At 46.3% G+C, this 17,846-nt stretch overlaps 1 protein-coding gene across 2 annotated transcripts in view; it reads right to left on the bottom strand.

Annotated features, from left to right (window-relative positions):
• Window positions 1–17,846, bottom strand: part of ABCC1 (ATP binding cassette subfamily C member 1 (ABCC1 blood group)) — a 131,458-nt gene that overhangs the window by 17,370 nt on the left and 96,242 nt on the right. For both annotated transcript variants that reach the window (XM_077275136.1, XM_077275137.1), the window contains one exon: window positions 306–452. In XM_077275136.1, the coding sequence (XP_077131251.1) occupies window positions 306–452 (147 nt within the window). The remainder of the gene's footprint in view (window positions 1–305; window positions 453–17,846) is intronic.

The raw sequence follows: 17,846 nt of genomic DNA, 5'->3' as shown, positions 1-17,846 counted from the left end.
AGTAGAAAAAAAATGCTTTAACAATGAACTGTACTTATCAGGAAAAGTTTTCTGAAAGACAATCCCTTTAAAGACCTATAATTAATTATTTTGTTTGGATTAGTCCTTGATGAAGCGTTGTGTGTTATCAACATGCCTAGATTCATCTGGGATTAGTACAGTACATGGAATCTGGATAGGAATTATAGATTAGGTACAATTGCAGAAGAGTTGATTGGTGTTCAATAGTGTTAAAAATGAAGAAACTCTTCACTTTCCGATTTCTGTACATGAATTCATCCATTACCTGACAAATTTTCACTTACCTTCTCTCCACCCTGCACAGTAACATTAATATTTTTTAGGGCCAGGTCTAAATCCTCTCTGTATCGCAAGCAGAAATTTTTAAATTCAATTTTCCCTTCATGGGGCCAGTTACTTTCTGGTGCTGTGTGCTGCAGAGTCCACGGAGCCTAAAATAATAGCATAAAATGGGATCAGAATGTAAGGAAATATATACATGAAACAATACAAAAATATAAATGTAACGCAGAATAACCCTGTGAAGGATGACACTGGAGAGATCACGCAGAATCCCACCGCTGCCACCACGTGAGGAACCCGCACCTCTCCTGACATCACTATTATGTCAGACGATCATGTAATACGGTCTCCCCACTTTCACCAACGTGACTTTCCGCACCCCTTTTGTACAGTTTTACACAGACACTTGTTGTCCACATGGATCCAGGGAGGCATGGGGAGTGAGATGATGTAGCCCACGCAGTCACTGACATGGCACCACACTCATTCACAACTACGGCAGGCTAAGAGGCCCCTTTCACTAGCACAAGTGAAACAGAGCTGCCATCAATTCCTCAATAGATATAAGTCCGGTTCATTAAAAAGGATTATATTGGACCAGAAACCAGCCACATTAGCATGGAAAGTTAAACCGAGAAATGGACGTGAAAATTCGTGGATAGAGAAAATAGAGCAGACCAAGGTTAAAATGATATATTTAAATCGCCTTAAAGGGAACCTGTCACCCCCAAAATCTAAGTCTTCTGAATTGGGTTGGCTTCGGACCCGTTTAATCGAAGCTAGTGGCAGCATACCTTGTTCTGTGTATTTGGGAGTCGTTGTAGCGAAGGCGGCGTTGATAATTATTGTTCCTGCCTGAGTGAGAGTAGTTATATCACCCTTGCCGCAGCGTGCCCAATAGCCAGTACAAATCAGGCAGCCTTTCTGGCGACTAATTACACTAGGTGCAGTACCTAGTCTGACCTGAGGGTAAGGGGGGCGCCAGAGAGCTGCAAGTTCTCAAGTAGAACTGTAAAGCGGGATATACATAAATCCCTGCAGTTCGTGGTATATTGTAGAGCAGTGGGATAACTAAAATAAGCCCCTGCTGTAAATCGATAGGTCAATAACCTTGTGTGTGTTTTCATCACAGTGTAGAAGTGGAGGGATAACTAAGATAAGCCCCCTGCACATGTGATAGCCGTCTGTTGACCTAAGGACCCCCGATCCGTGACGTAGGGGTGACAGTCACGGTGTGAATTGTGACAATTGCACAGGCGCCAGGAAAGATCAGAGAGGCCCAGCGCCTGCGAACTGCAGTACTTTGCTGTGCCCTCAACAGGGCAGACAAAGTACGCCTGCGCCAGAGGCGCAGCGTGAAGACAAGAAGAGGACGTCATTGTAAGAAGATGGGAGGCCCCGGACCAGACTGCGACGCCCATCGGATCGGACCGCCCACGTGAGTATAATCTAACCTCTTTTTCTCATCTTTCAGGTTACATCGGGGGCTTATCCACAGCATTACAGAATGCTGTAGATAAGCCCCTGAAGCCGGTGGGCTTAGCTCACCTTCGATTTTGGTGGTGACAGGTTCCCTTTAAGGGCACACTACACAATACACTATATACATGATGGTTACACATACACAATGGTCAGATAAGCAAATACAGATCATGGTAGGACAAAAGATGTAAGCAAAATATAGGTCAATTACTGGATTGATGTTCGACCGTGTGTGGGCTGGGCCGCCGGGTGCGCATGGGTTGCTAGCTGTCTCCTTTGTCCCTTTGTACATTACTCGACCCGGCCCCCACTTTCAAAGTGACCAGCAAGCATATCAGAGAGAGACCACATGGCCTTACACTAGCCTTTATCCCCCTGTGGGTCACTCCACACTGGGCTGAACCTAAATAAATCCCCTCCCCTTGCCTCTGCATATAAAAACTCCAAAACTTAAGATGGATCATAATTTAATAGACTGTCCTAGGGAGGTAGTTTTGGCGCAATCGGATCTGGCCAGGCCCCTGCTACACGTTAAGACCAAATACAGCTTTGATATCTGGCTTCTACTAGCTGTTCTATGTACTCCATACCCCTGGGTGCTAGAACAGGTTGAGACCCAGAGGGGCGTTCATCATGTTCTGGGGATCTCGTAAATATACATGATGTACCCCTAGAACATATAGTATCTCCTTAACTCCTTATGGAATTACGTTTCTGGAATGTTCTAGAAGGTATCTGCAGCTTCAGCAGGGCTCTATATGGCAAGCAGGCCTTTGTCATAGTCTGAGCTGTCAAGGTGTGAGATTTATCACTCACAGCCTTTGGAGGCTTGGCCTCCCTGCAGAGCCATCTGCACACTGAAGAGGGTATAGGTGTTCTGTTACAGATGCACACTGAAAGGGATTTTATATTCCCATGCCACCAAGGATACACATGATTGATATGAAATTATATCTCCATATTCTTCACAAACCCCATTTATGACATTAATGAAACAACATGCATAGCACACAATATAAAGATACAACTTTAATCTGCATATTTTTATGGTCCACATGTTACATAGGAAAACAAAACTATTAGCTATGATTTCTATTAAGTATTTTACAGCTCTGTCTCATAAAAGGTATTATAGCAAAATATGACCCTGATTAATCTCTTCCTGACACATTACTGCAATACAGTGATTAGTCACCATTGTGGTCCTGAAGCTTTCTCTGTATAACATCGTTCAATTTCCCCTACTAGCGGAGATTTCACAGAAGGGATGGAGTGCTATTAGTGGCTTAATTAACGCATTACATACTGCAGTCAATAGTGATCACTGCAACTAAAGAGTATGACAGAGGGAGATCACTCCATCCGTTTGTCCATTGCATCCCCGCAGCGCAATCATGGGAAGCAGATGGTAGCTGTAAGCAACTGGATCCCCCAATAGTGGCATTTAGTAAATTATAAATCAAAGCCAAATAGGTTGTACAAGACCCATGATCATGAACACCCACTGGCTCGATTTTCCTATACACTTCATAAGTAGTAGAGTATTATTTATGTAATCAAGTGATTGAGTGTTCAAGTTCCCTGGGGGCTAATCAATATTGCAAAAAAAAAAATCAAATGTTTAAAAAAAAAAAAAAAAAATAACAAAAATCCCAGTTTTCTGACTAGAAATTTGCTTAATCTCATAAAACGCAAATGCTCCCAAAATAAGACATCAGCTCAAGTAACGATCACTACAATAAAAATACATTCACTACAATAAAAGTACATTTCTCTTGCAGATTTGACATTTTGTTCATTCAATCTCACATAAAATGAAAAATATATCAAAAAGATGTATGGATACTGAAATGGTACAGATAAAAGAAAAAAAACTTACATCTCATTACGCAAAAAAAAAAAAAAAAAAAAAAAATGTTAAGTGTTTTTTTTTTTTTCTTGTGCAGAAGCAGCAAAACAAACTAACGTCACAAATTGGGCATTACTGTAATAGTACTGACTAGTGATGAGTGAGTGCTCGCTACTTTACTTTGCCTTAGGTGCTCGGATACGCACCGAGTGTCGCGGGTGCTCGAGTGACATATTCGAGTCCCCACGGCTATTGGACAGCCACAAAACAAGTGGGGATTGCCCTTGTTACCCAGGCAATCCTGCATATTTTGTGGGTGTCTAACAGCCGTGTAAAATGCAGTCCTGTGTACTAGAACATGTCACTCGAGCACCCGCGATACTCTGTGCGTACTCGAGCACCTTAGGCAAACTCCAGTAACGAGCACTTACACTCATCAGAAGTACTGACCCATACAATAAAATCTTTCTTCACCCCTAATTGAGAACTCTCAAAAAATGCCATATTTACACTTTCATATTTATCCTTTCCTCCCGAGTTCACAGATACCCCATTATGTGGTCAAAAACTACTTTTGAGGCACAGTGCAAAGCTCAGAAGGGAACAAGCGCCACATTACAGTGCACTAGTTTGAGGGTGCCATGTTACATTGGCAGAGCCCCTGAGGTGCCAGAACAGCAGAACCCCCCCCATAAGTGACCATTTTACAAACTAAACCGCTCAAATTTATCTAGGGGTGCAGTGATCATATTGACACCACAGGTGTGTCACCAAATTTTATACTATTGGGCAGTAAAGAAGAAATACATTTACATTTTTACCACCAAAATTGTGTGTTAGCCTCAAATTTTACATGGTCATACTGGGAAATGGGTAAAAATGGCATCACAGTTTGTCCCATAATTTCTGCTGAATATAGAAATACCCCATATGTGGCTGTACAGTACTGCTTAGCCATACGGCGAGACTCGGGAGGGACGGAGCGCCATTTGCCACCTGGAGCGCAGATTTTCATAGAATAGTTTGTAGACTCCATATACAGAGCAGCTAAGTGCTAGAAAAGAAGAATCCCCCTCAAGTGACCCCATTTTGGAAATTATAGCCCTTTGGGAATTAATCTACAGGTGTAGTGACAATTTTGACTCCGTGGCTGTTTTCCAGAAACAAGCAGCAGTGGATGTTGCGGAGTGAAAATTGCAAATCTGCCATTGTAGTGACCAGTACGTTGTAATGACCAGTATGTTATGCCCAGCTCATGCTTCTGGAGACACGCAGCTGTAAATTAGGTGGGCTCTCATCACTACAGAAATACCAAACACGTGGGCGCTATATGTCGTTTAGGCACATTGGGGCTCAGAAGGGTATTTGGATTTGGGAGCGCAGAATTTGCTGAATTTCTTTTGAGGGGCGAGGAGCCATTTCGCTTTAACAGAGCCCTTGTGCTACCAGTAACGTGAAAGCCCCCTAATAGTTCGATTAACAGATGACAGATCTGAGTGGGGACTTACTTTCTTTGTGGATTGAGTTGAAGCTTTTATTGGGGAACATTTTATATAACGTTTGGGATCACAGTTATGCAGAGCTCCAAGCTGAGCACTTACTTTGGGGTTTCTGCGGGATGAGTTGACGTTTTTATTGGTACCATTTTCGGGCACATGACATTTTTTGATGGCTTTCTATTCTGATTTTTAGGAGGTAAATTAAACAAAAAAACAGCAATTCTGGAGATTCATTTGTTTTATGTACAGTTCCACGCGTGGTAACATTGATCAGGCCGCTTTATTATTCGGGTCAGTACTATTACAGCGATACCCTATTTATATAGCTTTTTTAGGTTTTAGCACTTTTACACAAAAACTATTTTATAGAAAAAATAAATTATTTCTGCATCGCTTTATTCTGAGAGCTATAACTTTTATTCTCCTGCTGACGGAGCTTTTTGGTGCCTTGTTTTTTGCTGGAGATGATGTTTTCAGCAATACAATTTTTATTTACATTAGTCTTTTTGAATGCATTTTATTGCACTACTTGTTTGGTGGTATGATAAAGCATTTTTTGCTTATTTTTTTTATGGTGTTCACTGAAGGGGTTAACTAGTAGGACAGTTTTAAATAGTGGGTCATTCCGGACGCAGCGATATCAAATGTGTACTTTTTTTTTACATAAATAAATGTATTACTTTTTTGTTCTATATTTGGGGATATTTTTTTCCATTTTTACAGGTTTTTTTTTTTTTTTAACATTGTCCCAGAATGGGACATCACTGTACAGTAACAGATCGCTGACCTGATACTCTGCAATGCTTCAGCACTGCAGAGCATCAGATCAGCATCTGACAGGCAGGGAAGGAGGCGTCTCAGCTTAGCAGACACCTTGAAGGACCCGCGACCGACTGAATCGCGTTGTGCTGATGGAAGCACACAGGGAGACCCCTCCCTGTACGATGCCCTGCAATGTCGCTGTCATTGACAGCAGCATCAGAGGGGTTAAAAGCTCGCGATCGGTGCTACGGCAGAGCATGCAAATTGCCTCTTCAGAGAAAGAGAGAACTTAAACTCTATAGCGCCACCTGATGGACGTAGACACCCCGCACCTGATTGCTGTGGAGCTCAGAGTGAGCCCCCACGATCGCGGTGCCGTACATATACTTCTCTTTGCAGGAACGATGCTCCCGCAGAGCAGAAAATGTACGGCGCATGTTGGAAGGGGTTAACACCACATCAGGAAATTCAAAATCAAGAATTCAAATTAGCGCATTCTTAGTTGTAATTTAATATCCAAACAATGCCATAGCTGCAAATCTAGGCAGACCAGTATTTCACGTAATGCGGCACACTTGTTTCTAACACAATACACTGATTTATGTGGTTCAGTGGACACTGCAGATTATACTACTGTGTTACCATCACAGATTTCTGTATAACAATGTAAATCTTTTATATGCAACCTAAAGAAACAAAACTTTCTCAAACCATAAAAAATGTATAATCTATATATTTTAAAAAGATTTTTTCCTCATCCGTTCTTTTTTCTGTACATGCCTGAGCAGCTGTTGCCAGCAATCATAGATCTGCTTTACATCAACCAGAAAAACAGCCGCACTCAAATAATTGAGATTTATGCAAAAAAAATGTTGTTTCTTTATTTCTGAACAGCACCTGGTGATGTTTGTATACATGAATTTAGTGACTGCGGGCGACAAGGTTAACGTTTCGACCAGGAACGGTCTTTGTCAAAACCTCACTGCAAGACAAATACAAAATATGAATGTGCTGTACAAATATACATGAACTTCAATATAAATAAAAATGAAATCGGTGTATAAACAACAATCACTTCCGGTCCAAATATACATCCAGAAATGTTATACAGCTATATATACATCGAGCTAATTCAGTAGAAGTCCATAGAAACATATCACAAGCCATCGCAAGGGATTTCAGTCCCATAAGTACAGGAAAAAACAAGGCGCATTTAAAAGAACCACATTAACACTGTGTTGAATATGCACACTCAGCAAGAGCAGGGAGAACGATCAAGCCGCCAATGCAATGTACTAACCTTGTGTCAGAAGAATAAATAGGGAACAGAAAGCATATGGGGAAGGAGTCCCAGTAGGGCTAAAGGAAAAGAGGAAAATTAAAGGGTATCAAGGGCAAGTAAATGTGTCAATAAAACGGTAAGATGACGTATACAGGCCACAATAGTTACCAGCTCTGGTCAGGATTTGGAGAAAGCGTGTCCGCCTTATAGGTGATGCAGTGGCTCATGTGGGGAGCAGTAGCGCTATAAATAGATGGCGTTTGTTGTCATTTCCGGGTCTGCGTGACTTAGCGTGCAGTTCCGGTAAGCTGGAGAGAGGCCTAGCACGCAGAGGCATGCGTGCCGTGTCAGTGCGCCTACGCGGTAAATACAGGGACCTGGACCGAGTCATTGTGGCTACGTGGCCAATGGAAGGCCTGGTACATGCGCAGTATGCTTGAGCAGGCGAGGACATAGGTAGATAGAGGGCGCTTGCGCAGGAAGTTATACTAGGTGTCTGCAGAAATAAATTGGGATGTAATTGTTCCTGTGGAACTGCAGCAAAGTTGTGGACTCACTCCGGATGTAGGGGATAATAGAAAATGTCACCATTAAGGGACATCAGGTAATAGAAGAGTGGAAAGCAGGGGACTAAATAATGTGAAGAAAAATAAATTGAAAAGATTCGACAAATAAAATGTAAATGAACAAATATATGAGGGGAATGTGTTGAACATAAAAGTTGGATAAAGGAATAAAAAAAATAAAAAAGGAGATTTTTGTGTACTCACCGTAAAATCTTTCTCTTAGCCTCTAATTGGGGGACACAGGACCATGTGTGTTATGCTGCTGTCCACTAGGAGGCGACACTATGCATGATCTGAAAAAGATTAACCATGGCTCCTCCTCTGCAGTATACACCCCTGGACGGAGTCAGCCTTCTCCAGTTTTGTGCAAAAGCATTAGGAGGAATTTAACATGAATAACATAACCATGCCTATAAGAAGGCAGCCATGTACGAGCTCAAGAAAACAATATGAGAACTCAACAGTAACAACGGCCCGGAACGGCTAAGAGAAAGATTTTATGGTGAGTACACAAAAATCTCCTTTACTCAGTCGCCTCATTGGGGGACACAGGACCATGGGACGTCCCAAATCAGTCCCTGGGTGGGAAGCAATGGATGAATATTGTGCAGACAGGCTCCTAAACTTGGGGCACCGCCGCCTGCAGGACCCGTCTACCCAGGCTCGCGTCCGCTGAGGACTGGGTATGAACTCTGTAGTGTTTAGTAGACGTTTGTAGGCTAGTCCAAGTGGCCGCCTTACACACCTGTTGTGCCGAAGCCTGGTGCCGAATGGCCCAGGAGGCCCCTACCGCCCATGTAGAGTGTGCCGTAATACCAGCTGGAAGAGGAGAATTCTTAAGGCGGTAGGCCTCTTGTATGGTGGATTTTATACACCTGGCAAGGATAGCTTTGGAAGCTTGCAGACCCTTGTGGCCGCCTAACGGAAGAAGGAAAAGAGAAATCAGACCTCCGGAAGGACGCAGTTCTAGACACATACGCAATGCCCTGACAGTGTCAAGCGTATGCAGAGCCTTCTCCACTCTATGAACCGGGACCGGACAAAGGGAAGGCAGAGAAATTTCCTCATTGAGGTGGAAGTGGGACACAACCTTCGGAAGGATGGGACCGTACGAAGGACTACCTTGTCCTGATGAAAAACCAGAAAGGGCTGTCTGCAGGAGAGTGCTGTTAGATCAGACACCCTGCGTAGCGAGGCGATTGTCACCAGGAAAAAAAAAAACACCTTCTGGGATAGAAGGCGGAGCAGGACCTCCTTAAGGGGTTCGAAGGGTGGTTCCTGCAATGCTGTCAGGACCAGGTGGAGGTCCCACGTTTCTAGTGGTCGTCTGTAGGGGGGAACCAATCGGGAAAACCCCCTGAAGGAATGTCCTTACTTGCGGCTTGGTAGCAATGCGCCTTTGAAAAAGCACTGAGAGGGCTGACACCTGGCTATTAAGCGAGACCAGGGACAGCCTGGCCTCCTGACCCGATTGGAGAAAACCAGGTAGTTTGGGGAGGGAATAAGGGAATGGGGTCTGGCCACGAGATTCGCACCAGGTAAAGAGAACTTTCCAGGTAGGGTAATAGATCTTGGCAGAGGCTGGCTTCCGTGCCCTGATCATGGACCTAATGACGTCCGTCGAGAGCCCTGCCTGGGTTAGAACCCAGGTTTCAAGGGCCACACAGTCAAATTGAGAGCCCCTGAGTTCTGGTGGTAGAACGGGCCTTGTGATAGAAGATCCGGGCGGTCGGGGAGGCGCCAGGGGCCGTCTGCTGAAAGTTGTACGACGTCGGCTTACCATGTATGTCTGGGCCAGACCGGAGCGATTAAGATGGTTTGAACTCCCTCTTGCTTGATCTTCCTCACCACTCTGGATATCAGGGGGAGAGGTGGAAAAATGTACAGAAGCTGGATCTGGGTCCAGTCCTGAACCAGAGCATCTGCTCCGAGCGACCGCGGATCGTGTGTTCTGGCCATGAAGTTGGAGACCTTGGCATTGAAGTGGGATGCCATTAGGTCCACATCTGGGGTCCCCCAGCGATGGCAGATCTGGCGACAAATTTCAAGGATGGAGAGACCACTCTCCCGAGTCTATTCCTTGTTGTCTGAGGAAGTCTGCTTCCCAGTTGTCCACAACCGGAATGTGGACCACCGAGAGAACCGAGCCTGTGTCCTCCACCCAGTGGAGGATGTGTGACACTTCTCGCATCGCCTGGGTACTGAGGGTCCCCCCTTGGTGATTCACATATGCTACAGCCGTGACATTGTCCGATTGTATCCTGATGTGAGAGGCTGCCAGTAAGTGATGGAAGGCCCTCAATGCCAGGAGGATGGCACGAATTTCCAGGATGTTGATGGGCATGGTCCCTTCCACTGGGGACCACTTGCCCTGTGCCCTGTGGTGTAGGTGCACCGCACCCCAACCTGTCAGGCTCTCGTCGGTGGTCAGAACCCTCCATTGACCTGTGAGAAAGGATTTCCCCTTTGCTAGCGAGGTTGGCTTGAGCCACCAGTGCAGGGACCTCCTGGTTGATGACGTTAGCCGGAACTCCCTGTCGAGAGGGATAGGGTTCTTGTCCAGGACTTGAGAATGGCTAGTTGGAGAGGCCTGAGGTGAAACTGGGCAAATGGGACCGCTTCTATTGCTGCCCCCATCCTGCCGAGGACTCTCATGGCAAACCAGAGAGATCGAGGGGGTTTGCGGAGGAGGGTGCGAACTCCTAGGCTTAGAGCCAGTGCCTTGTCCCTGGGAAAGAGCACTAGACCCCTGGAGGGGTTTAATAGCATTCTCAGGAAGGTCAGAGACTGACTCTGGGTTGGTGATGACCTTTGTAGGTTGACTAACCAGCCCAGGCGACTCAGAGTGTCGGATGTGATTGAGACGCTGAGCTCGCAGTCCTTGAAGGTGGGAGCCTTGATGAGCAGATCGTCCAGGTATGGAATGACTACTATGCCTCTGGAGTGCAGGACGTCCATGGTGGCTTTGGGCATTGAGGAATAACCTCATGACCCAGTATCAGCACGGGTTTACTAGGGACCGTTCATGTCAGACTAATTTGATCAGCTTCTATGAAGAGGTAAGTTCAGGACTGGACCAAGGGAACCCAGTGGACGTAGTATATATGGACTTTTCCAAAGCTTTTGATACGGTGCCACACAAAAGGTTGTTACATAAAATGAGAGTAATGGGGATAGGGGAAAATATGTGTAAGTGGGTTGAGAGCTGGCTCAGGGGTAGGAAACAAAGGGTGGTTATTAATGGAGCACACTCGGACTGGGTCACGGTTAGCAGTGGGGTACCACAGGGGTCAGTATTGGGCCCTCTTCTTTTTAACATATTTATTAATGACCTTGTAGGGGGCATTCAGAGTAGAATTTCAATATTTGCAGATGACACTAAACTCTGCAGGGTAATCATACAGGGGAGGCCGATTTTATATTACAGGATGATTTATGTAAACTAGAAGCTTGGGCTGATAAATGGCAAATGAGCTTTAATGGGGATAAATGTAAGGTCATGCACTTGGGTAGAAGTAATAAGATGTATAACTATGTGCTTAATTCTAAAACTCTGGGCAAAACCGTCAATGAAAAAGACCTGGGTGTATGGGTGGATGACAAACTCATATTCAGTGGCCAGTGTCAGGCAGCTGCTACAAAGGCAAATAAAATAATGGGATGTATTAAAAGAGGCATAGATGCTCATGAGGAGAACATAATTTTACCTCTATACAAGTCACTAGTTCGACCACACTTAGAATACTGTGCACAGTTCTGGTCTCCGGTGTATAAGAAAGATATAGCTGAACTGGAGCGGGTGCAGAGAAGAGCGACCAAGGTTATTAGAGGACTGGGGGGTCTGCAATACCAAGATAGGTTATTACACTTGGGGCTATTTAGTTTGGAAAAACGAAGACTAAGGGGTGATCTTATGTTAATGTATAAATATATGAGGGGACAGTACAAAGACCTTTCTGATGATCTTTTTAATCATAGACCGGAGACAGGGACAAGGGGGCATCCTCTACGTCTGGAGGAAAGAAGGTTTAAGCATAATAACAGACGCGGATTCTTTACTGTAAGAGCAGTGAGACTATGGAACTCTCTGCCGTATGATGTTGTAATGAGTGATTCATTAATTAAATTTAAGAGGGGACTGGATACCTTTCTGGAAAAGTATAATGTTACAGGGTATATACACTAGATTCCTTGATAAGGCGTTGATCCAGGGAACTAGTCTGATTGCCGTATGTGGAGTCGGGAAGGAATTTTTTTCCCCATGGTGGAGTTACTCTTTGCCACATGGGTTTTTTTTGCCTTCCCCTGGATCAACATGTTAGGGCATGTTAGGTTAGGCTATGGGTTGAACTAGATGGACTTACAGTCTTCCTTCAACCTTAATAACTATGTAACTATGTAACTATGACCTTGATAAAACACTCTGGGAGCAGTGGCGAGTCCGAACTGGAGAGCTACAAATTGGTAGTGGTCCTGGTCGATTGCGAACCTGAGAAAACTCTGATGAGCAGGTGCAATCGGTATATGCAGGTATGCGTCTTGTATGTCTATGAAGGCGAGATATTCTCCCTTTTCCATGGACGCAATGATGGACCGAAGGGACTCCATGCGGAAGTGACAAACCCGTACATATTTGTTGAGTTGTTTTAGGTCCAGTATGGGCTGTAGGCTGCCTCCTTTCTTGGGGACTACGAATAGATTGGAGTAGAACCCTCGGAAGCGCCCGGCCGCGGGAACCGGTACTATGACTCCTGCTTGAAGAAGCGAGGGAACCGCTTGGTGGAAGGCACGAGCCTTGGCTGGCGGTTTTGGGGGGACAGAGAGGAAGAATCGGTCCGGTGGGTTGGAGGTGAAGTCTATTTTGTATCCGGAAGACACTAGTTCCCTGACCCACCTGTATTCTGTAATAGGCATCCAGACTTGCTGAAAGAGCAAAAGTCGACCGCCTACGGGTGGGATGTCTTCCGGAGTCTGAGTCATGAGGAGGAGAAAGTCTGAGATTTTCCTCCTTTGGGCTTTGACTGGCCTGCTTTTGACTGCCAGGTCTTGTCCGACCTTTGCGTCGACCGTGAGTTGTCCCTGCGTGGGGAACGGTTACGATTTTGTGCTGGACGCGGGACGGACCAGCCCGAAGAATTCCGAAAGGAGCGGAATTGGGTTTGTTACGCTTCTTGTAAGTGCGTTTAGGTTTCAGTTGAGGGAGAGAGGTACTCTTACCCCCGATGGCGTTAGATATCATGGTGTCCAACTTTTTACCGAAAAGTCGCCCACTGAGATACGGGATGTACGTGAGGGACTTCTTTGAGGCTGCGTCCCCTTTCCATTCCGCAGCCAGAGGATACGCTGAATCGTGATGGCGTTTGATGCTATCCCCCTTGCTGAATCCAGAGCTGCATGAAGCATGTAATCTGCTACAACTGCTATTTGAACCGCTTGGTCCGACAGCTCAGGAGCAGATGCTTGGAGGCCAGCCTGTAAATTTTTGGCCCAAGCCAGGATGGCCTTGGCAGCCCAAACTGAAGCCAACGCGGGAGCCAGGGAGGCCCCTGCCACCTCGAAAACTGAATGAGCCATGCGTTCTACCTGCCGGTCTGCTGCGTCCCTGAGGGTTGAGCTATCAGGAAGTGAAAAGAGGGTCTGCGCTGCAAGTCTAGAGACTGGGGGGTCCACTTCGGGTGGATCTGTCCATTCCTTGGTGTCCTTCTGTGGGAAAGGGTACCTTGCCTCCAGATATTTGCGATTAGCGAATTTTTTCTCAGGCTGGGAGCTGCTTTTTAAGGATCGCCTTAAATTCTGGGTAGTTAGAAAAAACCTTAGGCGGCTTCAGAGGTCCTTCAAAGGTAATCTTGTGTTCTGGGGCCTCTGGTGGCGGATCAAAAATGTCCAGCACCCGATGGAAGAGATTATGTCCTCAACTAGCGCTGTACTGCTAGGGGGGGGGGATTGGGATCAGGGACCCCTCCGTTTCCCTGTCTGAGTCGGAGTCGCAGATGCCTTCCGAATCCTGTGTATCACTAAGGCGTCCCCTGCTGGGCGAGCTGGGGAGGAGGCCTTCTCTGGTCAGGGATTGCGGAGATCTGAATTGTCTGCCCCTGGAAGGGGACGGTCTAGATGACCTGGAACTACGGTGTCTCTCCCTAGAAGGAGATGACCGTGTGCTATGGGATGAAGCAGATGGACTTGACCTATGGGTCCGCTTGCGTCCTGACCTAGACGTGGATGTGCCAGGGTCGTCCTGTTCCTGAGTCAAGCTCTCCCTTTGCTGGGTAACGGTCATAGCCGAGGCATGACTCTGCAGAGCCTGAAGCAATGTGGAGGTTTGGTTATCTATAGACTGCGTCATAGATTGCGACCTCTGAGTGACCCATTCCGGCGTGGCATTAGACACCGAAGCATTGGCAGGGGCTTCTTGGGGCTCTGACACAGTAGTCTGAATGCAGTCCTGGCAGTGCGGGTACGCGCTGCCACTGGGGAGGGCGGTCCTGCAGGCTGTGCAGAATGCATAATAGCAGTCCTGCCCGGTTCTCTTGGACCTTGAGCCCGGCATAGTGCACAGAGTGCAGAACGGCTGGCTATGCAGGGGACCTATAGGGGAGCCTTATAGGGAATATGGATTCACAGCCGAGTAAAAAACTCAGCTGTGATCTTACCCCACCAGTTTGCTCCTAGGTCCAGCGCTGAAGATCCACAGTCCTGTGCCCCCCGGAGACTGGCTGGCCGGGTCCTGGTCCTGCTGACCGGGAGGTGCAGGGTTAATCCCTGCAGCAGAAATGGCCGCCGAGAAGAAGGGGGGAAAGGCGGCAGAGAGTTGAAAAAGGCGGCAGAGCTGTGTAAAAACGCGCTCTCTCCGTCTCGATCCGCCCCCTCTATGACACTATAGAGTCATATTTGTCATCCGGGGGGCGGTGAGGAGGCAGCGGCTTCAGCTAGGCCGAAGCCGCGGCCTAAATTAGATGCTTGCTGCCCAGGAAGGCTCCAGGCCGGCGCGGAAGTCCGGGAGGGGGTCGGATCTGAACCGGACCCCCCCGGATTTAAAGGCAGGATAGCGGTGGGGCTATAAGCGTAAGGGGGGCCCGGTGAGGGGTCCCCCCGAGGCAGTGTAGAGCTGGTGCTGCTGCAGAGACAGGGGTGCAGGGAACCCTGTCGCTCTATTGTGCCATGACTGCCTGCACTCCCCCCGGCCCCGACAGGAGCCCGCAGCTGGGCTGGGGTCCCTGGATGCAGGCGCAGTGTGCTGGCCCATTGCTGGGAGCTGCAGAGTGCTGCCTGTACAGGCCCTACCTGAGGCGTCTCAGCCTAATGCCCCCAGAGGGGGATTAGGGAGGGTGCTGCTGTGACCATCAGGGGGCTTTATCCTCGCCTCGACCTCAACCCAGAAACCAAAAGGAATTGGGGAAGGAGGGGGGGGTCTCGACTTCGAACCAGCACCCGAGGGACTGGGGAAGGAGCGACATGGGGAATAGCCATCTCTACTTCAACCGGGCACCCCGTAATAGGGGGCCGAGGAAGGAGCCATGCCGGGTGTCTCGCAGGAGACCCACTTTTCTTCATCTGTAATCCCGTCGGAAAAACGGAGTAAAGAAAAATTTTTTAGGTGTGCCTCCAATGTGACACTAAGCAAAAACTGGAGAAGGCTGATGCCGTCCAGGGGTGTATACTGCAGAGGAGGAGCCATGGTTAATCTTTTTCAGATTATGCACAGTGTCGCCTCCTAGTGGACAGCAGCATAACACCCATGGTCCTGTGTCCCCCAATGAGGCGACAGAGTAATAATAGATAAAGATGAAATTGGAAGAGATTAAATAATATGGGGCTATAATGAATACAATGAAAAAACTGAAAAATCAATTGAGTGAAACCTGAATAATGGAGGTGAACAACAAGAACCAATAAAAGATAAAAAATAAAAAGTACATCAATTAAATCAAACAGGAAACAATGAGTGAAATGTAAAATATAATGTGCAAAAAAAAAAAAAAGGGGGGGGGGAGAAATAGTAGTTTTTCTTGTTCATTTACATTTTATTTGTCGAATCTTTTCAATTTATTTTTCTTCACATTATTTAGTCCCCTGCTTTCCACTCTTCTATTACCTGATGTCCCTTAATGGTGACATTTTCTATTATCCCCTACATCCGGAGTGAGTCCACAACTTTGCTGCAGTTCCACAGGAACAATTTCATCCCAATTTATTTCTGCAGACACCTAGTATAACTTCCTGCGCAAGCGCCCTCTATCTACCTATGTCCTCGCCTGCTCAAGCATACTGCGCATGTACCAGGCCTTCCATTGGCCACGCAGCCACAATGACTCGGTCCAGGTCCCTGTATTTACCGCGTAGGCGCACTGACACGGCACGCATGCCTCTGCGTGCTAGGCCTCTCTCCAGCTTACCGGAACTGCACGCTAAGTCACGCAGACCCGGAAATGACAACAAACGCCATCTATTTATAGCGCTACTGCTCCCCACATGAGCCACTGCATCACCTATAAGGCGGACACGCTTTCTCCAAATCCTGACCAGAGCTGGTAACTATTGTGGCCTGTATACGTTTTCTTACCGTTTTATTGACACATTTACTTGCCCTTGATACCCTTTAATTTTCCTCTTTTCTTTTAGCCCTACTGGGACTCCTTCCCGATATGCTTTCTGTTCCCTATTTATTCTTCTGACACAAGGTTAGTACATTGCATTGGCGGCTTGATCGTTCTCCCTGCTCTTGCTGAGTGTGCATATTCAACACCGTGTTAATGCGGTTCTTTTAAATGCTCCTTGTTTTTTCCTGTACTTATGGGACTGAAATCCCTTGCGATGGCTTGTGATATGTTTCTATGGACTTCTACTAAATTAGCTCGATGTATATATAGCTGTATAACATTTCTGGATGTATATTTGGACCGGAAGTGATTGTTGTTTATACACAGATTTCATTTTTATTTATATTGAAGTTCATGTATATTTGTACAGCACGTTCATATTTTGTATTTGTCTTGCAGTGAGGTTTTGACAAAGACCGTTCCTGGTCGAAACGTTAACCTTGTCGCCCGCAGTCACTATATTTCTGAACAGCACCTGGTGATGTTTGTATACATGAATAAAGAAACAACATTTTTTGCATAAATCTCAATTATTTGAGTGCAGCTGTTTTTCTTGTTGATATTTGGACTTTTGGATGTTCAGCCTGCACCAATCAACTTTAACCTTACAGTGTGCACATCATTTTTTTGGAAATAGATGTGCTTTACAGCAGCCACATGGATCATACTCTGGAGGGGACAAACTGATATCTGTAGGAGAGTGTTGTGGGCATGCTCTGTGACATATGCAGATTTATTATGAAAAGAAGGCGGTGAGATGTGCAGGAAGTTTCAGCTTATTATGGGGCTCAGTGACCAGAGTGAAAACTGAAAACTTTTTTTTAGGACTCTAGATTATTAAAAAAAAAAAAAAAAAAAAAAAAGCGCAATGTAAAACCTTGTTGTAGGTCATATTCTCATTTAAGTTAGGAGTGGGGAACCTCCAGCCTGCAGGCCGTTGTCACTTCCTCTGGACAGATTACCGGGTACCGCAGTACTTGGGCCACTGGTCTTGTATTTCTAGCCGCCAGCACTTTAATTCTTCCTTAACCTGAGAACACGTACACACATCATTATTCACTCCTGAATGGTATGGCAGACGCAATGCTGGATTATGTACTGTGCCAGCACTGGGAAGTTCTTTGTGGGCAGAGTTAGTGCGCTCTAAGCTCTCGGCCTTATGATAAAGGCAGCAGTCCTCTCATGTGATGTACATACAGCAGTCCCAGTGTCTCCCATGTGATGTACACACAGCAGTCCCAGTGTCTCCCATGTGATGTACACACAGAGGTCCCAGTGTCTCCCATGTGATGTACAGAGGTCCCAGTGTCTCCCATGTGATGTACACACAGAGGTCCCAGTGTCTCCCATGTGATGTACACACAGAGGTCCCAGTGTCTCCCATGTGATGTACACACAGAGGTCCCAGTGTCTCCCATGTGATGTACACACAGAGGTCCCAGTGTCTCCCATGTGATGTACACACAGAGGTCCCAGTGTCTCCCATGTGATGTACACACAGAAGTC

Source organism: Ranitomeya variabilis, chromosome 7, assembly GCF_051348905.1.
Source record: "Ranitomeya variabilis isolate aRanVar5 chromosome 7, aRanVar5.hap1, whole genome shotgun sequence".
In the NCBI taxonomy this organism is placed as follows: domain Eukaryota; kingdom Metazoa; phylum Chordata; class Amphibia; order Anura; family Dendrobatidae; genus Ranitomeya; species Ranitomeya variabilis.
Note: the sequence above shows the minus strand (reverse complement) of the source record. Positions and strands in the feature narration are given on the sequence as shown.